Genomic DNA, 23,361 nt, shown 5'->3' with positions numbered 1-23,361 from the left:
CGTGTGTGCGCTTCCTATGTTGTGTAGGAGAGCACCCATACAGCATAGCACGTCTGATAGAACCAGTCCATCCCAATGAAGAAATAGACTTTTCTTCCTTCAACATTCTGCAAATACAGGAACTCATTTCATGCATAGCGAAAGCTATAGGCCTTTCTTCTTGTCGGTGGACCGCCACTATCAAGGGACCATTTAAGCTCTATCGGCCCTTCTTGAAACTAATTAAAGCATATTGTTGAAGTTACTAGCCGCTGGACGGTCTTGAGTTTGAGGAGATTCCTACCGATTTGCGAGCAATCTTGACAATCAACATGGAGCAGCAGCAGTTTGAGTTCTTTGCGAATGAAAAGCTTGAAGATCCCGAAATCGTAGACCCAGGTAAGCTGGCCAGCTTCTAGGCCATTCGATCTGCCTGAGCACAAACTTTCTCATCTACTCATTCTGCTGGTTGGTTTATTTACCAGAGCTTGAATTGATGAAAGACCGATTCGCGAAGCTATTGCTGGGAGAGGACATGTCTGGAGGGGGAAAAGGAGTCAATACAGCAGTTACAATCTCAAATTCCATAACTAATCTTTACGGTAATTTAAGTTCTCCCATCATCGGAATCGGCTTTAGCTGGAAATGTATTCGTTTTGACTCATTATTCCATATTTTCCTATCGAGCTGCTTTCTTATTTCTCCTTTTTTGGTGAAAAATCGAATGAGAGTTCATTAGTAAGAAGAGTTTGCCTGGGTTGTCGGTAAATATGCAGCAACTGTATTTGGGCACAACCATAAGTTGGAGCCCCTGCCGAAGGAGAAGAAGGCGATGTGGAGACGAGAAATGGACTGTCTTCTGTCAGTCTGCGACTACATGGTTGAAACACAGTCCTCCTTGCAGGTCTTACAAGACGGGACTCCCATCGAGGTAACATTGTTAGTGAACTATGCCTTCTCTGGCAAGAAACCGTTCTTCCGAGTCATCGCAAGCATGCATATTGAAGTACAAGTCATCAGTACCAAAGTGCGAGTCATGCGATCTAGTAACTTCATTCAGGTGATGATGACCCAGACTAGATCAGACATCTGTGTTAATCTCCCCGCATTACAGAAGCTTGAAGCGATGCTCATAGTAAGACGACCATGGAACGTCTGATGCTTTCTAAGCATAGATTTGAGCTCGTGACGATTTTGATAGATGTCTTCCTGCACTTTTCTTCTTTCATCTTTTCTGACAGGAAATTTTGGATAATTTCCAAGACACTGAATTCTGGTACGAAGAACAGGGAAGCAGGTCCTCGAAATCAGTGTCCTCGGGATCGTTCACCAGAATCGAGCTCCGGAAAGAGGAGAAATGGTGGGTGCCTGTCCCATGTGTTCCCCCGGGAGGCCTATCGGAGGAATCAAGGAAGAACCTCAGACACAAACGGGACTGCGCAAATCAGATCCACAAAGCAGCAATGTCGATCAACAGCAGCATCTTATCGGAAATGGAAATTCCAGATTCGTACATGACGACCCTCCCAAAGGTTTTCTCAGAACAACTACTTTGCTTTCTTTCAGCTTCCTGTTCGATACATAGAACAACCAAAAGAAGAACCGAGAGCTAGAATTATAATGGCTTCCTTCTCTGGCACAGAGCGGGAGATCGAGCTTGGGAGACTCGATCTACAAACAGATGTACGTGCCGGAGAATTTCTCCCCCGACTACCTCCTCGACTGCCTGAACATAACGTCAGAGCACGAGGCCTTGGAGCTGGCAGATAAGGTGGAGGCATCCATGTACACATGGCGTCGGAAGGCTGGCCTGGGCCACTCAAAGTCGTCATGGGACCTTGTCAAGGATTTCATGTCGGAGACTGATAATCGTAGCGACAAGAACACGGTTCTAGCAGAGAGGGCAGAGAGCCTCCTCTTCTGCCTGAAGCAGAGGTTCCCCAAGCTCTCCCAGACGAGCTTGGACATCTGCAAGATTCAGTGCAATCAGGTTCGTCCCGAATTTATAACTGAAATAACTGAATCTCATAGATAATTGCGCTTAAGCCCCTCAAATTTCTTAAGTTCATCAAATGGTAGTTGAGAGTTTCCCGGTCTGTCTTCCCATATAGCTAGCGATGTCAGCTGAAACTCAGAATACGTCCTCATCTGCAGGACATGGGGAAGGCGGCATTGGAGAGCTACTCGAGGATACTGGAAGGTCTAGCATTCAACATCGTCTCTTGGATCGAAGATGTCTTCTCTACAGATCGATCAATTAATCATGAGACTACTAATATTAACAAAAGCAATTAGAAGTGAACGAACGATAGGACTTCTTCGAAATGTAATCCAGATGCATCACGTATTGCAGAGTACATGTTATCAGGGGTCTACTTATTTATCATAACGTTTTCAAGCATTAACATATTCCGAATGGTCTATTTCTCAGCTTAAGCTCGTAGAAAGGAGCAGCAACAGCACCCTATCACCCGAAGCTTATAAAACAACTAAAATTCGTAACTGAATTGGTTCAAATGAACTGTACTTTGGCAAAGAGAGCGATGAAGGTTCTGATAGATATGAGCAATACAGATTCCGTACAGCCAAATACGCCGAGACTATAGACTATGGAACAACAAATTCTTTTGGCTGCAAGCAGAAGTGAAAATATCATCCTTCAAAGTATCCCAAACCCCTCCCAGAGCTCAAACAGCTACAAACAAGGATATAACCCTCAACGTTCCAACAACTTTTACATGCATCGCTGCCTCGGCAAGACGAATGCAACATGGGAGGACACTAAGAAGCATGTCGACTTTTTTTTTTGCCTGGCCAATTAATGATAAGGCCGAGATGCAATCATCCCCGACATATATACAAGAAGAAGCCTCTGAACTCTTGAGTCCAGATCGCAGGGGTAATCAAGGAGTTAGTGGTCAACTTGGCCAGCAACCCCGTCAAAGCAGCATCTCTCAATCGTCTTGGTCAAGTAACCTTCACGTGCGGCAGAAAAAATTTTCCCTCTCGACCAGCTCCCTCTTGGCCCACGAAGGGGAGGCAAAGCCTCCAAAGGGAATTCTTAATTCCGTGAAGCAAAAAGAGGAGAGCCCAGACCGCTTGGCACAGCGCCAATTTGATGCCAAATCAATCAAGAGAGTAGAGTTGAAATTACTGAATCAGCTTTAGCTGTCTTCATCGACCGGACCGACATAAGTGAGATCGGTTCTTCTCACCCGCACAGCTCCCTTGAGCCAACTGGAGGCTCGCAGATTGGCACCGTCTGCACTTCCCATTGCAGAAATGCCTCCCGAAGACGGGGCGGACCCCACACCATCTTCCAAGAGGGTCCACGAGTCAAACTCCATCTCATTCTCCAGTTGCACTGCCGGCGATGCTTTTGACTTGCCAAGTGCGCTAGAAGATTGAGTTCTTTGCGAAGTCCTCTGGGTCGGGTTTGAACTTGCAGGAGGAAATGTACTAGGTTGAAGTAGAGGAGCAATAGCGGACTGCGGCACAGATGGGGGCTGGCAGGAGATGGAGCATTTAACAGAAGGGACAAGTACTGGCATTGCAGCTTGGATTCGCCATCGGATCTTGTCGGGAAGTTGCATGCTTTCCAATTCATTCTGCACCACAGAACAATTTTATAAGATACACGACAATATTCTGCCTGGAGCTTCCGAATTGATATTAAATATCCCAGAAGCTTATTCCATTACCAATGTACACACAAAATATGCATACACACACTGTGATCGGAGGAAAGAAATAACCTGTAATTTTTCGGAAACTTCCTTCTCAAATCCACAGAAATCTCTCATGGATTCATGAGTTATTGCCGATACACGTTTTGATTTCAGCCAACTGGGCTGAGTACTGCTCAGTAGCCCATGAAGTATCAGCAACATCCTATCAAAAAGGCTTTCACCAGGCAGCAGGGAAGCAGCAACACCCTGGGCTTCCATTAGCATTTCACTGCTATCCCTCTTGCGTGGAGAACTCTGGCCAGGACAAAATGGCAGCTCCGCATCTTCGTAAATAAGCCGATTCCCCAGAAGATGAAGCATTACAGGCGCAAGCATGTGTCTCATGTTCTTTCCTGAAGGTTCCCTGCAGGGATTGCCCAAAATTCATCAACTAATAATAGTACGCCAAACCATCATACTAAAATCCACCTTTTCTGGTCAGGCTGGGATAGACCCTGGCCAGTCCAGTCCCCAGATAGGTGAATTATTTCCAAAATCAAACAAAACTAACCAAATCCAGTCAGTCCTATTGAACATTTAGTTGAACCTAGGCAGCCATAATTTAGCCCAGTCCAATGCCCAATGAATTTCTGGAAACCAGCATAAAGATTTCATGCACAAGACCTCAATGGTACACAATATCAACAGGTTGCACAACAATGCAAGCAAGAGATCCCTATTATTCCAAATTTCTCAGAACGATCTTACCAATAGTAGTAAAATGCATGACAATACAAAAATGCTTTGCTAGCATATTTCTAGAAGAAATGGATTTGCCAAAGATGAGTCCATTCATCCAACAAGAATGCAGAGGTAGATAGTCGAGGCCACTCAACATTAGGTTGGAAAGATAAATTACCTATCAGCACAGATGACAGGCAATGACCTTAGAAGGAAATGGAGTCGCAAGGAAATTGAAGCTCGCAGAGCTGCTGGAGAAGGAGGTGCAGGATCTGCTGCCACTTGCCTCCTGGCAGCCATTCCTGGACTGCCACCTCTACTCCCCTTGCGGCTACTGGTCTTTCCAACAGGACTGTCAGTGACAGAAGGAGAAGTTCCAGCCTGCTTGCTCGTCCCACGAGCAATCGCATTCATCTGTTGCTCGATTGCGCTTAACTGCTTAATCAGATCACTTGCAAAAGTATATCGCGACTCGTCGGAACTCTGATCCATACAAAGGAGAATCAGTTCGATAAGAGCTTTCTCGGTCGCATGGGACTTGCAGATATTATTTGCTTCAGCATCCAAAGACCGTCCCGCTGAACCTTTCCCGTGCTTCTTCGATTCCAAACATTCTTCTATGAACTCTCCCTCTTCCAGACTAGTCATTTCATATTTCCTCTTACCCAGATCATTTCTACTCGAGATATTATCAGGACCAGAGTGGGCCCAACCCCAATGCTTCCAAGACTGAGAGCTTATCGAAAGACCTTTTGTCTCAGCAATATTGATAAGACGCTGTCTGACCGTCTTTCTCCCAAAAAGTACGTCATTCCCTTCAAGAAACCATTTTGTCATCAACAGCAAAGAATCCTCCAGTGACCTCCCTAAGAGATGAACCGCCTCGGAGTAAAGGGGAGAAGCATCAGGTCTCACAAGTAACCTTGTGAGAATGATCTCAATGACATTGCTCTCATTGTCGGAAGCAGCAGCTTTTTTGGGTCCAAATGGCAGTGACTGCATCACCTCCTTTAGAGATGAGTCATTGCTGCTTTCTAGCTTTTCTATAAGAGCCTGTTCGTTCAAGAGTAGCCTCAGCTCCAGCCACTGCCAATGAAACTTGGCAGGTTGCAGGGTATTCAAGACATGGACAATCTTATCAACAAGCCTGGTTTCAATTTCAGCAGAAAGAGCTTTGGGTTCATCCTGTGTAAAAACCGAGGGTATTCTACAATCAAGAATAGCATTCAGAAAGTGCCTCGCACAGAGAGGGACAATGCCTTTAGATTTCACATCTGAGCACTTTACATCCAGTGTTTCCGCTAACTCAGTATCAGTTCTATCTGCCGCTATCAGATCATACAAGCCCTGGGTGTTTCTCAAACAAACATCCCTAAAAGAAAAGTGTCTCAGAGCATCATTCATTGCCGCATTCAGTGACACATACAACTGGTGGATGTCTTCCCGAGCTGCAGCAAGATTACCATTCAGAATATATGGCCGCCACATGAGGACGGCAAATATAGCATAGGCAGGCGGGAAAACTAAGCGAAGAGGAAGAGTCTGCTGCATCCTCGAAAGAGCTAAAGCAGATGGCTCCCCTAGAAGCTCAACTATTAGCCCATCCGAGACTGTCCTGCAGCTTCCCACTAGAAGCCTAAACCAATGAATGTAAACTTCCAACAGGCCATCACCTTTAACAGGGCCTGGTGAACGGGTGTTACCATTGGAGTTAGATCTCAAGCTCCTCACAAACTGGGATACATCCAACCCGTCTTTCAGTCTAAAAACAGTGACCATTCTCTCTAAGCTAGTAACTCCCTGCAGGACACTTCCAATTACAAGTGCAGACACGGCAGCAGCAATTTTGGTGGCTCTACCAGCAGCACCCTTGGCAGAATCCATAGAAGTATTTAGATTTGAATCGTGAGATTCAGGTGAGAGCTGGTACTGGTTTCTCGACACCTTTCCTGGAGAAAAAGCTCCTGAAAGAGCAGACAAGGCTTCCGTTGCAAGAGCCACCTCAAATACCCGACTCTGACGCTCGCCAAGAGCTTCCTTCAAGAGGCACAGTGAAGTGATATGGATCCTCAAAATCCGCTTGGCAACATATGATCCCGGAGCAGGCGGCAAGCTTGTGTTTGCATAACTACTGCCTGAACTAAAATCAGGTACTTTAGCTAATGTGGGCCCGATGCTGCCAACAATAGCAGACACCGCAGAACAAATCAACGATGGGTCCCCTTCTTGTGCAGCACCACCAGTTTGCCTGATACAGTCCATGAGTCCCATGAGTATCTGCTGAGCTTTCTGATATCCTTCATCTCCCTTGTCCATTATAGGACCTTTTGGGCCACCAGCAGAAAGCAACTTCTTCTCTTTGGTTGAGTAAAAATGGAAGGCACCCTCAATGTGCCTCTGAACAATCTCTCTCATAACCATGCCCACTCTAGATAACCGAGAACTGCTTAGCTTCTGACGCAATAAGTCATCAAGATCGTCAGCTCCAGTTGGAGCTCCCATAGAAAATCCGTGTTCTCCATCTATTGATCGTCCAGATTCAAGTTCAGATAAGAGTCTTTTGTCACTTGCTGCCTTGAAATTCTTCCTCCATTCCATGACACTACTCACTGCACCATACTTCTTCAACAGATATCGAGCATAAGCCAAAGCTGATGTACCTGAAACTCTTCCATTGGAGGCAACAGAAGCTGCTGCTCTATGCATCAGAGCAGATAAAGTTTGTGGGATAAGATCTGCTGCAATAAGGGTATTCTCATACCTGAGACACATCCCAGACCAGCTATATAAGTACTTGATCTTGACATAATTTAAGATATATACCAAGAGGCAGTCGAGATGCCATTAAGATAATAAAGGCAGGGGAATCACATGATTTGCCAAACTTTGCTGATAAATCCCAAGCAAGCATACTGCTTACAAAAGCAGACTCCCATGACTAAATTTCCCTTCAGCAACTGTTCTACGAATAAGTGATAGTAAGCCAAAATGTCAAGATTGAGAATTGCATGATTCTACAAATGACCACTAGAGCTTTACCATGAAGTTGTAAATTATAAATCAAACATAATAAGGGTTAACCCAAAAAGAAAGGACCAACAAATAATAGTGCCAATAATAATAAAATTTTGTGCCACACTACCTTCATAACTAATCCACAATGAAAAGCAAAACGAATATAAAAAATTGCAAGTTTCAAGGGGGTTTAACTGAAAGCAGTTTACCGAAGCACAGCTAAGCCCCACAAATAAGATAAGCTATTTCATCTAGTGGCGAAAAATAAAAGGATCCACAGGTTATGTGAATCGTGATACTGATTTAATAGCGCACCTTCTGAGGGATGACAAAAGAAATGCCTCCCCAACTTCACAAACATGGCTTTCCATGTGCCTTTGCAGTGTCAGCAGGTTTCTTCCACTATGAATTGTTGAATTGGGAATACGAAGAGCTTTAGGCAACAACCAAAGAAGGAACTTGATGGCCAAAACTAAGTCATTGGAGACATCCATCAGATACAATATCCCTGATAACTCATCTTCACTAAGCTTCCACTTCAAGGAGCTCAAGTCGTCAAGGGCAGTAAAACTCCTGTTATTGAACTGCCCAACCTTGACGGAAGAAGCCTTTTCTGCCTCGTCCACAAGCTGCCTGACTACATTAATCAACCAAGAGGTAACCATTCTCCTCTTTGCAAATCGCAGCCTTCTTAAAGCTTTTCCAATATAAATTATATCACCATAATGAGATGGTCCGTTTGCATCAGTTACTTTGGGAATCTCTCCATCCATCACTGTTCTATGATGAGGGCAGCTGATCCTGTTATCACAAACGTGACTGGTAGATGCTCCTTGGCTACCCTCAATTCTAGCAGCAGCTAGTTGAGCAAGGCTTTGAGTTTTACGCACAACTTTTTGTCTACCACGGGATGTTTGCTTTGTTGTTTTAAGTGGTGGATCAATTCTCATTGGTTCTATCAGTTTCGGCCCCTTCCTTGCCCACCATAAATCATCCTCCTCCAATGGAGTCGGGGAATGTACCTGAATGTATGAACTCCTTTCCTCTGTCAATTTTTGCTTCTTTACCCTTCTGCACTCTTCGCATCCATCTGTCAATTGAACCTTGTTGCACATTGACCCAGCAGGCCTCTTAACACTCCCTTCAGATTCATCAACTACAGTGTCAACAAGCCCAGAATCTGAGCTAGGAAATTGCATGAGAGCCGATATTGCAGTCTTCAGCTCGTCAATGTGGACACCACTCTTGGCCTTTCTAAAAGAAAGTACCTCGGAAGGTGACCCTACAGATTTCCAGTGATCCACAGATGCTGGCGAAGGAACATCCCTGGGATGGTGCTTCTTGAGTTTCTGACCCAAAAGCTTGCCGTCACCAGTATACCTATGTTGATTGCAAAGACGGTTCCGAAGAACAAGTTGCCGCTCATTTGAATAAACATGGACTGCCTCAGCAAGCTCTGCCCCATCAGCAATCTTCATCTCCTTCAATGCATCATGAACTAACGCCTCAGGCAGCAGCTTCAGAACCTGACAATGGCGGATGTGTCTGTCCACATCAACAATCGGGAAATTCAGGTCCAATATACCACTGACAAGCAGCTGCCTCACATAGGCCTGTGGGTAAAAGATGCCAAAGCGTGTAAGTTCCACAATGAGTAGCTGCAAACGCTCAAGGGTCTCTCCTTTGTGTGCTTCATGTTGATCAATCCAGCACACCAATATGTCATGTAATGGGCCAGGGCTGTCGAAGACATCCACCAAACTCATACTTCTATTTAGATGATTCATACTATCACCAATTTCAAATCCATTTGTACCAGAAGTTGGGCCCAAGTTACCATTATCTAGGCCGCGCTCTTCATGACCAGCTACACCAACAGCATCACCACTCCCGCTACATGCATCATTCTGTAGATCTCTTGCTTTCATTTTGAGAAACCAAATCACTGCATAAACTTCAGAGAAGTCTCTTCTTCCAGTAAACTGCATCCTATTGAAACGACTAGTTCGAAAGTTTCTAAAATCACATGTAGCCCACTCACAGAGAAAGAACACAGTGTGAATAAATGACAGGTTCACAGTCTCAATGCATTTCAGAGATGATCTTAAGCATGGACTGACTTCTTTGATCCAACCTTCATCAAGAGCTCCTTCGCAGAAATCTTCAAAAAGAAACTTGTAGGCTACCCTTAGATCCCCTTGCACAAGAGCTTTGTCCAAAGCTTGAACAGCTTTAGCATAACTACTACACGAGTTTCCTGGACATATACTCTTTGCTAACTTGTCTGAACGTTTCCGAATGCATGATACAAGGCGATGAAATGACTTTGACTGATACAGGGCGTCAAACCTCTTCCTCTTGAACATACAAGCAATTTCTGCTGAACTTATTTCCATCTTTCCTACATCTTCAGATGCCTTTGCAACAAATCCACCATCATTGGTTGCATGAGAGACAACACATGAAGGTAAAGGAAAGCAATCCAAAGAAACGAACGTGTCAGGTACAGCCAGCATCATATACCGCAGCATCTCAACTACAGCAGAACATGTATACGCCCTGCGAGAATTATCAGCTAGATAAGACCCCCCAGGAGAAGGTTCACGAATGTAACGCAGAGCCACTCCAACAAGAATCTGCACGTAACTTTGAGATAGAACAACGGCTTCAATGACACCATATATGATGGGCAGTAGCAGCTGCAAAATCTCAAATATTTCCTTATCCTGCAAAGGCACAAAGGCAGACATTTAACCTCAGGATAACTTAGTACAGCATAATCCATTGTAGAAAAAAAGCAAGCAGAACACAACATGCCTGGAGCTGATTAAGGACCCACTCAATGATGGGTGAAGGAAGAAGCAACCCTTCAGCATGGTGCCACTGCAATAGACGCACCACATAACACCATTTGAAATGGAGGGAAGGCTCCTCACCATCCAAAGTAGATGATGCTGGTTCTCCCTTTTGTAGGGTTGACCCTGAATAAATCACTTGCGGTGATCGATCTCTGAGCTGGGGGTTAGAATGGGAATTATTTTTGATGAATTCATCCAATAAGTACTGCAGATAATCAATGACATCCTTTGTCCACAGCTCAGTACGGGACAACTGACTCTTGTCAGGAGTTCCAGAAGAGCCCGGTCGGATCTGCATAACAAGAAGATATCCTTCAGTAATCTGTAGACAAAGATTGTGGTAGACAATGCAGTACCACCAGAAAAAATGCTTATACCTGGTTAAGATAAGAAACTTTAATGAACCACGTTGCTCTCAGCAATGGCACATTATTCTTAATAAGAATTTCAAAAAGAGACTTTCTTCTATAACCATGAGGAACATGGTCTGCCAAAGAACGCAATCTTTTATGAGGTTGTGACAAACCCTGCATGGAAAACAAACAGATATCAAATATCTGATCACTTTCACCGCCGTAAGAGACCAACACATCCAACAGAGTTTACTCCTACAAACTAGCATAGAACCGGATCTCAATTCTGCTTTACATCAGACAATAGAAACAAAAGAAAACCTTTTCTCGTCCCCATTATTTCATAAAATAAGTTGCTCTACTTAAGTCTTTCTTCTCTATGGGTAAATTAATGCAAAAAAATTACATACTTCCCCACCCGTTTAAAAATAAAATTTTTAAAAATATCCAGCAAAGAAATGATGAGAATACATTTCTTTTGCAGTATACCATCCTATGACTCTGGATCGTTTAATAAAGCATACCTCAATCCATCTTCTCCTGAAGTCTTCAGTACATGGTCTTTGTTCAGGAAAGGCAGCAGCTTTGCTCAACAAGGTACCAGATAGAGGCACACCATAAACTTGACCAGCCTGACATCAATATAAGGAGGTCAAATTTTCTTTAAAGATAGTACATAGTCATAAACTATTCCAATCAATTCAGAGTAGTCAGGAACCAAATTCTGTGATTTGCTAGAGGAAGATGAGAAAAATCAAACACAAACAAGCAGACATATCACCTTGCGCTTCTTAGCTCTAGACTCATTGATCGCTCTAAGTCTTTTTCTTATTGCCTGAAACACAGAACAGATGTTTGCATCGCGTGATGAAAGATTGATCTGATTAGCATCAAATAATGAGGGAACAAAGAACTATCAAGAAAAATAAACAAAGAGAGGTTAGACAAGGAAATTTACCTCCTTGCATTTGAGTACAACAGGCTTTGTAAAGGTCTGAACTTGAGTCAACAAAATCTCTCGAGCTTCCTAACACAAAGAAACCAATTCGCATGAATAAAGGTGGCAACATATATGGCATGACTCTAGCAATAAAATGTGCAGTGAAGAAAGGTTATATCTGGTAAAACAAGGGTCCAGCTGATAGAAAAGAATATATATACACACACAAACATGGAACACAGCTATACCTCAAGCCCTTCAACCATCTCCTTGTAACCAGACTGAACATATTCTCTGGTTAAGGTCTCCTCGGGGCAATCAGGTGTCTGCGGATGGTAATCTGGAGGCCCGAGTCTGAAAGAAGATTCACAATCCATTGAAAATCGGCAAAAGAAAACAGGGAACATGGTCAGATGAACAAGCAAACACATAACCAAAAAATAAAAAATCACTGTTATCAGGTATAACATTAGAAAAAACTTTTATAAAAGAGACCAAACCAATTTATTTATAGATAAAAAGCCCACATTAGACTTCATATCATTTTAGCTTGATGAATTAAAACCACAAAAATCTTTCATATAAAAAATTTACCGGGAATTCAAAGGTTCTTTTTCGCACTTCAACTTGTATGGTGCTAGCTGAGCTGGCCGTCTGCTTGATCAAGATCACTCATCAATTCAAAGGGGAAAGCTTTATCACCAATACTATGTGGAAACCACTACCAAGTTAAGTCATAAAGGATTTTGATTCCAAGTGATTTCATAACTAGTACTATGCTCATGGCAATTGAAATGGCAATCTACATGCATGTGAGTAACCATAGTTACGATTTTGTCACTAGATTACTGCATGACGAATTATTGAATAGAATCCACATTTCTATAATATTATTCACCCTAGCAATATGCCTGTCTAGCTGTCTTGCTTAGCAAAAGCACACATGCACTCAGAGATTACTTCAAAAAAAGGTTTACCTGGAGTTAAGAGGGAAGCTAGAAGGCAATGCAGGCGATTCAGCACGCGCAGATTCCCTAGCTGACGTCAGACCAATTGCACTATTATTTACTGCACTAGAGCAGTTGGCAGCATGATATCTTTGCATCTCTCCTAACTATCACCAGCATACTGGCCCCAGCATTGACTACCACAGCGTGAAATAGCTAAACTGCATTCACAAGTCACTCTCACCAAGTTAATCTAAGCAAAAGCAAAAGCATACAACGAGCATGGAAGACATCAAACTACCAACTTAAATCTTAATCTCTACATATAATGCTCGGCATCATCAACGTTTCAAGCACGTGGAGCCAAAACGAGTACACTAATAATATTGCTCCAAAAGATACTTAGAAGGCCCCAGTAATTCCCAAACTAGGGCAACATGAACTTGAGTGATTCAATCATATATCATAACCTGTTTTCAATCAATAGTGGTCGACCCAAAAGAATTTACAGTCATTATTACATCAACAGATGACGAACTTTCAGCACCAAACATCTCGAGCTTTTAGGAAAAAAGAGTAGGACATTACAATGAACAGAACGAATCCAACAAAGTTGAGACACGTAATTAAATATTCAACACACTTTTAGTTTGCCATATCCACAATGAAAAGACTATAAGAATGACTTCAAACTGCAGAAATTTCCATGATTAATCAAGTCAACATGATCTATGAGGTCAAATACACGAACCAAAGTTCAGCTCAGATTTTGAACGTCAACCTCCAAAGTATCTAAAAGTAGTTCAAACACCAAGAACGAACCAAGACAAGACAGCAGCAGAAAGTCAACCGAATCAAAGAAGAAGAAGCCTCGACTTGCAATGGCCAATCAATAAAGCAGCTGCATTCAATAAACAGCAAGTGCGTGCCAATTAACTTACATGTAGCATCACCACGTCGAGTCACCAAATCTGCCCGCTGAATCACCATAATCCTGGGGCAAAAGGGAACTAGGGTTTGTGGGCTAGTGCTGACTTGCAAGTCAGTGAATCGACGTATCAGGTTTCGAGCGGGGAGGGGGAGCTAGGGTTTCGATGGAAGTTCCGGTAAGAAAAAAAAAAAAAGAACAAATTTTTTAGTTATAAAAACGGCAGAATAGTAGCTCGGCTCCGTGGAGATTCGGGATTTGATGAAAATACAAGGACAAAGAGATGGAGGAAGAAGAACAACACGACGACGATGTTCAAGAAGAAGAAGAGGAAGAGCAGTCTAGGGATTTGAGGGGCATTTGAGATTTAAGCTTCTGCTCTGATAATCAATTGGTGACGAGGTCGATGATGCCTCTGCATTTCTTTGCTTTTGCTCGAATAAAGGTAGGGGGAGAGAGAGAAGTAGAAGGGGTTGATCTAACGAAAATATTTTATATTTATTATGGTGCGTATATCTGGTGCGGAATTCCTGTCTTGTCCCTGCTTTGCCACGGACGTCGGGCCCGCCACTCGCAGTTCGGAGAACAACGGGCAGGGTCAAAACCGTCAAATGGGAAAGCCCGCTCCCGTAGGATACATGAACAATGTTAAAGCCTGTCGGGCTAGGATTCTTGTCCTTTTACGATATTGCCCCTACGTTGCGATCCCAAGGGCCGAGACTACGGGTCAAACCGATAGGGGTAAGGTTGGGATTTCGAAGTGGATGTGAGCACCAAAATTAAACCTGGAATATCTCATTAGATCTTCTTCTTTCCACTTTTGATTCATAGCAAAAGAGGTAAGAAAGGAGAAAGCTTTCATCGTCTTGTTCACTGATTCAGCTGCGGCTGTTAGCTCAGAAGCCCTCGGAAAGGAAGTCCTTTTCCAATACCAGTTTCAGAGGGTGGCGGTGTTTCCTCTCGCTGAGGGAAGAATTTCGGTGGGAATGGAGCTGAACTAGGGACGCTGAGCTTCAGGACAAGAGGAGCGGTTGGATCCATTCTTCAATAATTGATAAACTCCCGAGCTTTCTCCGGTTAGTTTCTGTTTTCTCAGACCTGGAAAGCTACTCCCCGAGTTAATCGATTGCCTTCATTGTGTAATTGGGTTTCTCCGGTGCGCTTCGCGCCATCTGTTTGATGAAATTCCTGAAAGAATCAAGGTACCGTACTGCCGATTAAGCAGTAAACCTGTAGTATAGAAGGAACTATTAGATGTCCTTCTGACCGACAGTGTCTCTCAGAGGGAACGTGGATTTCTTCGATGTCTTATTCTAAATGGAAAGCTTTTCTTCAGAGCGCCTTTTTCAAGTTTATAGTTTGCCACTGATGTTTAGTGCATACAAGACTGTATTATGACTCGATTGTTTGGTTTTCTGCTTCCCCTTGGCACACGGGAATGTGAAAAAGATATAATTTTTGACTGGCTAGTATTCTACTAAAGCAGACTGCGAGTTGGACAAATGGATCGTTCGTATTTACACTTGTGGTAGTGTGACTTGATCTTGTTTCATGCTGTCACTTATATAGGCTGGTGAGGGACACGCGATGACTGCAGAGACAGCAAAGAAATCTGGGCCTCCTCAAATTGTGACATCTGACAAGGCATTTAGATTGGTAATACATTATTTGCTCTATGGTCTGTAAATTGCTTCTGATGTATAGGGAAAGTTCATTAATATTCTGCCCTATTGACATAAATATGCGGGCAGTTTGTTTTCTGCAGTAATGGAAAAGACCCTTACCAATAGCAGATCCATATGACCTTAGTTGTTTGTAAATTTGTTGAGTGTTGGGGGCTGTTATTGTTCCACTCTTAGGCTTATAGGCAGCTATTGAACGCACTTCAACTCTTGCACTTGACTTCATGCTCTATCAATCGCCTTGTCTTATTTATTAAGCGGACGCCCCCTTCTTGTCTGCTATCACTATCGCCGTGATGCCAAAAGCCTATTGTTTGAGTTTAATTGCTATAGCTCAACTGCCATTCTTGACTTTCGGATCAAATAGAATATACGAAGTATGAGCCTACACCTATTAATGTTATTTTGATTCTTTGCCCTTTTGCTCCACTTGAAGTCTTCTCTCTGCTAATTCCTTCAAGCAGATTTTTCCAGCAATTTATGTTTTGCTGCTACCACTAGTGGCAAGTTAGTCAAAACCATTCCATGAATGCCAAAAATGGTGGTTTGCAGGCTGAGCAATGGGTTAATAACATGAGTAAAGCTGCAGATGATGAGCCAGTGGAGGCAGAAACTGAGAGTCGACCTTTGAGGTCAAATTTTATTCCTCTTCTGCCTGTACGATTGTTGCATTCAGAGTGAGAACTTTTGCAAGAACTTCTCCTTGATTTCTTTATGCAGGCTCGGATTAGGTGCAAAAGTTTCACGTCAGACCAAACCAGGAAGGTTCAGTGACCCAATTGCAAGGAAATTATTCTCCAACTTGCAGGCCGGGAAGAGAAAAGCTGCCAAAGAGAATGAGGAATCTTCCATTGTTGCTAGCAACACAGTCAATGATGGTGATAGTGAGGATGATCTAGAGAGCAGGACTAGCGTCTTTGTGAAGAAGAGAGTGGCTCCTCCTCCAGGAGGTTCTTCACCTGCTCAAAAGAAAAGGAAGTGATACCCTGCTGTAAAAAGGTACTAGGTTAGCGTTCAGGAGTGATCTTTAGATCTCATTTTATCTAGCTCTGCAATTGTAAGTTCCAACTCAACATTCATGGTTTGGTGCAATAGTTTGGGCGTGGCCCTATCGGTGTTCACTGGGAGAGGTGATTGTGATAACTGATGACTTCAAATGGTATCTCATGATCTTCCATTGGCAAGCAAATCGCCCGCTGTTTCTCTTCAAAATTCATGATCATTGAACCACCCCGAGTTTCTGATTCATAACACAGGTTTTTGTATCAGAAGTAGCTTGTAGTTTCTGCCTCTGTGATATCATAAAATGGAAATCTGACGATTATTCAAAGCATATTTACATCTTCTGTTGAAACTTGGATTATTCAAAGCATATTTACATCTTCAACAGTAATTGTCGCAGTATCAACATTATGCAATACAAGGTACAGGTGAAGAAACTAAAATGGAAAAGAGAGCGAGAGAGAGAGGATAAGCTATGGACAGGCTGACGCTCCAGTTGACATATAATCACCTCGCACTTCTGTCTGTGCAGAAGGAAATCCACCAAGGTAGTTAACTGACCAAAAAAGGCTGAACTATTTGGTAGAAAAGCAGGCCCCTGTCATATTTACAGGCTAATGCTGCCTAGTTCTCCGTCTGCCCAACAGAAAAAAGATGGGCAACTGCTCGCTCTCTAAGGCCTCATTCACACAATCCATAATTGTGTCCTGAATCAATTCTTCGAGAATAATTTCACCCATTACAACACCGAGGTTTTCCGCCTCCAAACGCAGGTCCATCCAGGCTTCCATCCCTGATAAGTCTTTCCCAACGATCTGTTCGAGTGTACGAGGCATAGGGGGTTGAAGGAGATGCCAGTGGACACGTTCGCACACTTTATGAGTGGCATTTATCTTGTTGGAGAAACAATAGCAGGGAAGCACAGAGTAGTGCTTGCAGAACTCCAAGAGAACCTCATTGATGCAGTCAAGGAGAATCTTCTCGCCATGAAAAGGAAAGCCCCCGAAGAAATCTGTGTCTCGAAGCACCGTCAACGGGAGTAATTGGTCCGATGATAGAGACTTCAAGTACAGCTCATCCCAATTTATTTTGCAGGCGTGAAGTACTGCTTTGACGCAGTCAATATCTAAGGTTTCTGTATAGATGTTTTGAGTGGTGGACGGGTCGACTCTTTCGTCAAACTCAATTTGTAGAAGCTGAATTGGATGTCCTCCTGTAATGTTACATACGACAGATTGAATTCAACTGCAATTGGATATAAATGTAACTGAAGTTCGTGGATTTAAAGGCGAGGATGCATACGAGATTGGATTTTGGTCCTTGTGGGGCTATACTGGTCCTCTGTAAATAATGGCTCGAGAACAGATACTGGACTGGGCTGCTCTGCTTTCTCCATGAAAAAAGCACTTGGCAGAGACGTAAATGGAGAAACCACGGGTGCATTCTCATCATTAAGATTCTGCAAAGACAAGATTATAATGAAGCAGGATCAGTAGTTGAGGCTATAATATGAGATTAGCAACAGATCACAATGCTGTACATATTATAAAATTCACCGAACAGGCTGAACAAAGTGGAAGTGACAAAACTGATCGAATGTTAGCATACAGACTATAATATCAATCAGCACTACCTTTCGCATGAGTTGGCCGCAGTCATTGTCATCTGATGCTTCACATAAATGTCCAGTGGTGCAGTTTTCAGGAGAGAACTCATCAGATTCTCCTGTGTTTTCTGCAGAGTGAGCATATTAATGACTACAATTGTCTGCATTTCAAGAAGCATATGCTAATATTTCTATGTCGTACTTGATATCAAAGAGCCCGAGCGACAAATAAGTAATAAAAAATTGAAATCAAGAGAGGACTACCTTCTAAGCCTGTATGATCTACAGTGACAACTGCAGTCTCTTCCCCTACTGTTCCACAAATGCTCGACTCTATAACTTGTTCTCCAGGAACTACTGTACTACTGTCTACATTGTTTCCTATATCTCTTGGACATTCACCCTTTGGAAAAACAGTTAGAGAGTTATCTCTTTTCGGACTTCCTATAGGAGAACAGCTAAACACAGGAAGTGAAAGTATTCTGCCAAGTTTATCACTGAACTCAGAAGTCAAAATTTCTGAACCTTGATCGCAATCGCTAGGAATCTCAGACAGATATTTCTTGGCCTCAATATAGATCTTTGACACCCTTAGATCGGAATTATCACCCATCTTATGGTTCTCCTCTCCTGCTTTGACTTGAGGCACCTTTTCCATATAGAAACGGTCTTTAGTTGAAGAAATAGCACTTTTCAGCCTTTTCCTGATGCTAGAGAGAAAGGACCATGTAATTATCCTTTCACTGCGCCCTTTATCACCAGTATTTTGCAATGGAGCTGTTTCGGGATTTATCAACTTGGGGTTCAAAAGGACGATTGTATTAGGCACTTGAGAGTGCTCATCTCCATCTGATGACCTTATCCCTCGAAACCCGGCTTCCTTCCCAAAAAAGTTAAGTTGCTTATACTTGCCATCTCTGGACAAGTCGGATTCTGCAAGTGCGTTGGACAGTTTGTCTCTCGTAAAATGAGAACCCTGTGAAGACTGAAGGACATTTACTAGTTCTTTGTGAATCCCACAAAAAAGCTGTTGACTTAAAACCTGCTTAACTGCTTCATGAAGTCTTTCCTCGTGATGATGAGGATAATCTTGGTCACAAAATTCTTTAATTATATCCTTCTCAGTGATAATGTTTTCCAAATGCTGCTCCGTAATTTGCTGACACGGGCACTTGGACTCCCAGTTTTTCCCGTCTTCCAGGTCCCCGTTATTCAGAAATTGGCTTTGCTTGAACCCCGTCTTACCCCTTTTACCATTTTTCTTCTTTAGGTGACCTTCCCATCTTGAATCAGAATGCCTAGGCTCTTTCACTATTTCTTTTTCTATAAGTGTCTTGACACAAGTTGTTGCCTCCCGATCAACCTGAAATACATGCACATTGATGTGAATAAATTAACATAGTAGGAGGGGAAGTGAAGGATCGTACAACAGCCTATGACCAAGATTATTGAAAATTCATCCTTTCTTGGAGACTACCATGTTAAAGGATTCTCAGAGAAAGAAAATGACTGGACTAACCCGAATTCCACCGAGATTCTCATCAACCACAGATGAATCTTCAATCTTGTACGCCAATTTGCCTGAACCTGCACGGCGGAAAGGAAGTTCAGAAATTGAATGTTCACTATCTTTATAGTCAAGTTGCTTTGGGAAAGCTATAACACAGCAGGAGGGTAGTTTAGTAACTAGTAAAGGGGGGGGGGGGGGGGGGGGGGGGAATTTGACGTTCTTTGACTTATGATACTGTAAAAACAAAATGAAACCGTGCACCAAATATGTTGTGTTCTAGAAAAATGCTTCAGTTGAGAACAGTAGAAAAGCATTATTACCAACAGGTTCTCTGCTTCTCTGCCTTCTGTAAGTGAGCATCCTCCGAGGAGACGTAAAATGGCGAAAATCCAAAATACTTATTAGACCCCACACACATACTAGCCGGTCCTTTGCTCGTCGGACATGGCTTCTTGGGGACCTTTTTGCCATTGCAGACAATATTAGCAAGTCAAAATCTCTCTACCCAAGCATTCAAAACATGCAAACCTGTAACAAAATAAGAAGATGCAGAATTAATTGAAAGGGTGAATTATTCTGCCCAATTAACTGGTGCCAGTATGACTGGCTCAGGATTCACATCTTACGTTAATTGTTCCTTTAAGTTCTTCTCTGGCAATTACTAAATGCTGCATTCATTTCCAGGAACCTGCAGGATTTTTCTGTCAAGCTAGATGCAGAAAAATTTCCACCACTTCGTACAACGACAACAACAGCAATTAAAATGTTCTCCTTTTACCAAATTTCAACTGAAAAATGTCTGATGAGATTCATCTTGCAGGAAATTGAAGATCTTTGCAAACTGCATATTTATATATATGTAAGAATTAATAACGGTAGGCATGATCATCCCACAATCTTGACTCTTGTCAGCAAAGAAGACAGGCGTCAAAAGAAGAGGAGAAAGAACTAGAACTGATATCCATAATGATCACCCTGCAAGCTTCTGCTTTCTGGGTACTGAGATTTCTCATGGCTGGAGAGTTGAGCCCGAAACATTTCATCATGCCTCTTTCCTCTCTGCTCATTTAAACATCTCGACCAATGGCGGGTTAAATATGGTATCATTAGACCGACCCAGATTCAGGGCCCAATTGGGCTTCCAGATGCGGAGCTCACTCCGAAGAAAATATGGTATCATTACTCATAGTTCAAGGTGGGGGGAAAAAAGGTAGTGTATGCATGACTGCTTGATGGAAGCATAGGAATCGGAATAAATGCTGTGGAGTGATTGAGGTACCTCAGACTCGAACAGAGGCAGCCCAGTTATCTCAACTACTACCACATGCAGGCCCTCTTCTCGAAATGCCAGAAAAGTGTCCGTGACGTAGAGAGGAGAACTTCTGAAGAATTCTCCTAGCTGAAAGCACCAAAGGGCATTTGGACTCGAGAAAGATTCATCTTGAATGGCACGAGCTTAGCTCAGACTTCAGGTGGGCAGTATTTCTTGAGCAGACATTTTGACAAACACCACGGTATTCAGTTAAAAAAAGGACTTGCTTCCTTTTCTTCTAGGTGGGCATCAAATGGGGAGTTTATACAGAGGAGTAACGCAGCGGGCAGCGCGTGAAAGGAAGGAGACTGGGGAGTTCTATTCTGAGGAGAGAGTGAGGGGGAGTGGGGCAGTGAGTGAGTGACACAGCGACAGCGAGGGAGCGAGAGCGAAAGCGAAAGGCAGAGCTTTCTACGAAGCGTCCTGGCTATGGTGGCGCTGTCCGAAAGAAAGGAGACGGACGCAGAGAGTCCCGACAAAGACAAATAAATTTGGCGACGGTTACCTAAACAGAGTCCCCGCAGTGTAATGTAATTCAGGCAACCATCTATCGGTAACTGCTGTCTCTTCGTACAGCCATCAATCAATAAAATTTCCTTTCTCGAAAAAAAAAAAAAAACCTAAACAGAGACCCCGCAGTGTAATGTAATTCAGGCATTTTATTACTTTATAAAATTCGAGCTTTACCTATATTTCTTTCCTTTTTTATTCGTCTTTGGTGTATGCATCAATGTATAAGCATGGAAAATTTTACGGTGACCCGGTGATATCATATCTTAATCATCCAATCATTGGATTGGGGAGGCCATGTTAAATAAGAGGATATCGTGGACAATCCAACTGCGAATAGAATACCATATCGATGCAGTAGTGTTTAAAATTTAAAATAAAATAAAATAGCAGGTGATATCTTGAATTGACCTATATGCAAGTTGAACCATTTTTTTTCTTTTTTTTATTATTTCTTTTTGGTGTGAGCAGGGCACGAAGATTTGTTTCGACGATTGTGGTATAGACACAAACACCCACACACACACACACACGTACATACATGCGTTACATTAATGCTCTATGGCCGTCCGGATGAGAAAGAACACATAGAAGGCGCAAGTGAAGAGCAGTTGGGCCTCGACATGGCCCACCATTTGGGCCCATTGTGGACCACCAGTCCAGTCCTCCTCGTCTGTCACGTGACTGTGACTGTGACTCTTGTCTCGCTGTGGGTGGTAAGTTTTGATTTTGCCCTCTATTTTTGACTTTCTTCTTAATATATTATTATTCGCTTATAGATAATTTCCCTTTGCTTCGGAGTAATTTAAATTTAATCAGACAAATAATTTCCTGTCCTTGCGGTAATTTAAATTTAATCAGAGATCAACAATAATTAGGAATTGAGGGAAAAAAAATTTAAAAAATTAAGGAGGAGTAGATAGATAGGGTAGACGACGACGTCAGGAGGGAGGGGAGGACCACAACAACAACCAACGATGGACCACCTCATATAATATGTCCAAATTCCAATCATTTTCCATTACGTACGTCCATCTCTACATGCAATTGCCGACAGCCGAACCTGAATGCATGAATTAAATATATGAAATCATTTTATATATTTGATATATTTTTTTCCCAATATAAATATATGTATATATATATATATATATTATTTTAATTGTCTTTTCTTCCGGTCGGGGCTGGGCTAGCTTAGCCAGGATCGATAAAGACATCATAAATTAAATATTCTTTTTTCTAGAATATATACGATTTAATTGTATATGGTGTCACCTAATACGAGGAATATGTGTAATGAGGATTTCTCAGCCATTAGTTGGCAGGCAATGCAGTAGGGTCCTCCCGAGTAATAAATATATATATGATTAATAACCAAAAATATTTCAAATTTTAACAATTTTAGCACGAACTTTTTTTTAGCCAATTAAAAATTACTGATTTAATAAAAATATTAACACACCGTCAATTTCTTCATTAATTTTAACCAAAATTGCTTACTCATATATGACGATACTACGTGACACACGGTGATTGGTTGAGTGGATCTCACATTTTTTAAAAAAATTAAAATTTTAAAAAATAACAAAAAAGGAGGGAAAAAAAGGCAGTAAGGCCGATTGTGTAAAGGAGGAGAGGTGGTCGGCGGTGGGACCTCGACACCGGCCCCCACCCCCCGAATTGGGGTATCCAGCGACCTTCCCTCCTCACTTGCGAGCTTTTTTTTGTTATTTTTAATTTTCATAATATTTTTTAGTTTTAAAAAACGTGGAATCCACTCAGCCAATCACCATATGTCACGTGGCACTGTCATGTACACGTCAGCAATTTCAATTAAAATTAATAGAGATATTGAGGGTGTGTTAACATTATTATCAAATCGGTAATTTGTGATTTAATTGGCTAAAAGAAAAAATTCGTATTAAAATCGTTAAATTGTGAAAAGTTTATAATTTTTTTTATTAACCTGCATATATATATATATATGTATGTATATATATATATATATAAAAACTTGATAATATTTGTTGGAGTAGGAGAAGATCACAACCAAGTCCCTTTCTCTCTTGCTTTTGCTTTGTCATCATCAACGACGACGACAATACATAATAGTGAATCGATTATTTGGGTTAATCATACTAGCTAGTGATTATATATACAGACATACATACATACATATGCACGTTGAGGGAGTTTTTTCTTCTTTTTTTCGGTGGATGGGGAGAGAGCTAGTTAAGAAAGCCAAGTTAAATGCTTTCAATTGACGCTTCTAATTGGTTAATCTACCAACGAAACAAGGGTTCTGCTAGC

The 23,361-nt window shown here is 42.2% G+C and overlaps 4 protein-coding genes across 16 annotated transcripts; 2 read left to right on the top strand and 2 right to left on the bottom strand.

The window, feature by feature from the left end:
- The first annotated feature begins 54 nt into the window (after nt 1-54).
- LOC116204289 (rop guanine nucleotide exchange factor 3-like) lies at nt 55-2,380 on the top strand. Of its 6 annotated transcripts, none has more exons than XM_031536379.1 (7): nt 57-378; nt 465-581; nt 756-910; nt 1,040-1,114; nt 1,221-1,511; nt 1,622-1,969; nt 2,091-2,380. In XM_031536379.1, exons 1-7 carry the CDS (start codon nt 312-314, stop codon nt 2,238-2,240), a joined length of 1,203 nt encoding a protein of 400 aa, XP_031392239.1. In that variant the 5' UTR covers nt 57-311; the 3' UTR covers nt 2,241-2,380. The 6 variants fall into 6 exon arrangements, with proteins under 6 accessions (XP_031392237.1, XP_031392242.1, XP_031392241.1 ...); XM_031536380.1 differs by having other exon boundaries at nt 59-378; nt 2,134-2,380; XM_031536377.1 differs by having other exon boundaries at nt 55-378; nt 756-1,114.
- A 77-nt stretch (nt 2,381-2,457) lies between these two features.
- On the bottom strand, nt 2,458-13,902 carry LOC116204283 (mediator of RNA polymerase II transcription subunit 12). Of its 2 annotated transcripts, XM_031536358.1 has the most exons (13): nt 13,443-13,902; nt 12,532-12,722; nt 12,149-12,208; nt 11,803-11,908; nt 11,573-11,641; nt 11,396-11,449; nt 11,139-11,246; nt 10,639-10,788; nt 10,221-10,553; nt 7,719-10,129; nt 4,567-7,149; nt 3,735-4,071; nt 2,458-3,587 (listed from the first exon to the last, which is right to left on the bottom strand). In XM_031536358.1, exons 2-13 carry the CDS (start codon nt 12,657-12,659, stop codon nt 3,144-3,146), a joined length of 6,783 nt encoding a protein of 2,260 aa, XP_031392218.1. In that variant the 5' UTR covers nt 12,660-12,722; nt 13,443-13,902; the 3' UTR covers nt 2,458-3,143. The 2 variants fall into 2 exon arrangements, with proteins under 2 accessions (XP_031392218.1, XP_031392219.1); XM_031536359.1 differs by lacking the exon at nt 12,149-12,208.
- A 333-nt stretch (nt 13,903-14,235) lies between these two features.
- On the top strand, nt 14,236-16,379 carry LOC116204297. 2 transcript variants are annotated; one of them, XM_031536390.1, is made up of 4 exons: nt 14,236-14,505; nt 14,999-15,085; nt 15,664-15,743; nt 15,832-16,379. In XM_031536390.1, the coding sequence occupies exons 2-4, from the start codon at nt 15,017-15,019 to the stop codon at nt 16,091-16,093; spliced, it is 411 nt and encodes a 136-aa protein (XP_031392250.1). In that variant the 5' UTR covers nt 14,236-14,505; nt 14,999-15,016; the 3' UTR covers nt 16,094-16,379. The 2 variants fall into 2 exon arrangements, with proteins under 2 accessions (XP_031392250.1, XP_031392251.1); XM_031536391.1 differs by lacking the exon at nt 14,236-14,505 and having other exon boundaries at nt 15,576-15,743.
- A 65-nt stretch (nt 16,380-16,444) lies between these two features.
- LOC116204284 lies at nt 16,445-20,846 on the bottom strand. Of its 6 annotated transcripts, none has more exons than XM_031536361.1 (9): nt 20,204-20,846; nt 20,008-20,070; nt 19,856-19,917; nt 19,550-19,757; nt 19,239-19,306; nt 17,984-19,082; nt 17,747-17,847; nt 17,416-17,572; nt 16,445-17,326 (listed from the first exon to the last, which is right to left on the bottom strand). In XM_031536361.1, exons 4-9 carry the CDS (start codon nt 19,698-19,700, stop codon nt 16,728-16,730), a joined length of 2,175 nt encoding a protein of 724 aa, XP_031392221.1. In that variant the 5' UTR covers nt 19,701-19,757; nt 19,856-19,917; nt 20,008-20,070; nt 20,204-20,846; the 3' UTR covers nt 16,445-16,727. The 6 variants fall into 6 exon arrangements, with proteins under 6 accessions (XP_031392221.1, XP_031392223.1, XP_031392222.1 ...); XM_031536363.1 differs by having other exon boundaries at nt 20,509-20,846; XM_031536362.1 differs by lacking the exon at nt 20,008-20,070.
- Nucleotides 20,847-23,361: the final 2,515 nt, after the last annotated feature.

This window comes from Punica granatum, chromosome 4, assembly GCF_007655135.1.
Source record: "Punica granatum isolate Tunisia-2019 chromosome 4, ASM765513v2, whole genome shotgun sequence".
NCBI classification, from domain to species: domain Eukaryota; kingdom Viridiplantae; phylum Streptophyta; class Magnoliopsida; order Myrtales; family Lythraceae; genus Punica; species Punica granatum.
Note: the sequence above shows the minus strand (reverse complement) of the source record. Positions and strands in the feature narration are given on the sequence as shown.

Excerpts from the sequence above, each read along its gene's own strand:
- LOC116204284 (XM_031536361.1), bottom strand. The coding sequence starts at position 19,700 with ATGGCAAAAAGGTCCCCAAGAAGCCATGTCCGACGAGCAAAGGACCGG. Across the intron at positions 19,083-19,238 it reads AGAATCTCGGTGGAATTCGG|GTTGATCGGGAGGCAACAAC; the intron begins GTTAGTCCAGTC and ends CATGTATTTCAG. Across the intron at positions 17,573-17,746 it reads GCGGCCAACTCATGCGAAAG|AATCTTAATGATGAGAATGC; the intron begins GTAGTGCTGATT and ends TTGTCTTTGCAG.
- LOC116204297 (XM_031536390.1), top strand. The coding sequence starts at position 15,017 with ATGACTGCAGAGACAGCAAAGAAATCTGGGCCTCCTCAAATTGTGACA. Across the intron at positions 15,086-15,663 it reads CTGACAAGGCATTTAGATTG|GCTGAGCAATGGGTTAATAA; the intron begins GTAATACATTAT and ends GGTGGTTTGCAG. Across the intron at positions 15,744-15,831 it reads ACTGAGAGTCGACCTTTGAG|GCTCGGATTAGGTGCAAAAG; the intron begins GTCAAATTTTAT and ends TTCTTTATGCAG.
- LOC116204289 (XM_031536377.1), top strand. The coding sequence starts at position 312 with ATGGAGCAGCAGCAGTTTGAGTTCTTTGCGAATGAAAAGCTTGAAGAT. Across the intron at positions 1,115-1,220 it reads AGCTTGAAGCGATGCTCATA|GAAATTTTGGATAATTTCCA; the intron begins GTAAGACGACCA and ends CTTTTCTGACAG. Across the intron at positions 1,512-1,621 it reads ACATGACGACCCTCCCAAAG|AGCGGGAGATCGAGCTTGGG; the intron begins GTTTTCTCAGAA and ends TCTCTGGCACAG.
- LOC116204283 (XM_031536358.1), bottom strand. The coding sequence starts at position 12,659 with ATGCAAAGATATCATGCTGCCAACTGCTCTAGTGCAGTAAATAATAGT. Across the intron at positions 10,554-10,638 it reads AAGTTTCTTATCTTAACCAG|ATCCGACCGGGCTCTTCTGG; the intron begins GTATAAGCATTT and ends CTTGTTATGCAG. Across the intron at positions 10,130-10,220 it reads GGGTCCTTAATCAGCTCCAG|GATAAGGAAATATTTGAGAT; the intron begins GCATGTTGTGTT and ends GTGCCTTTGCAG.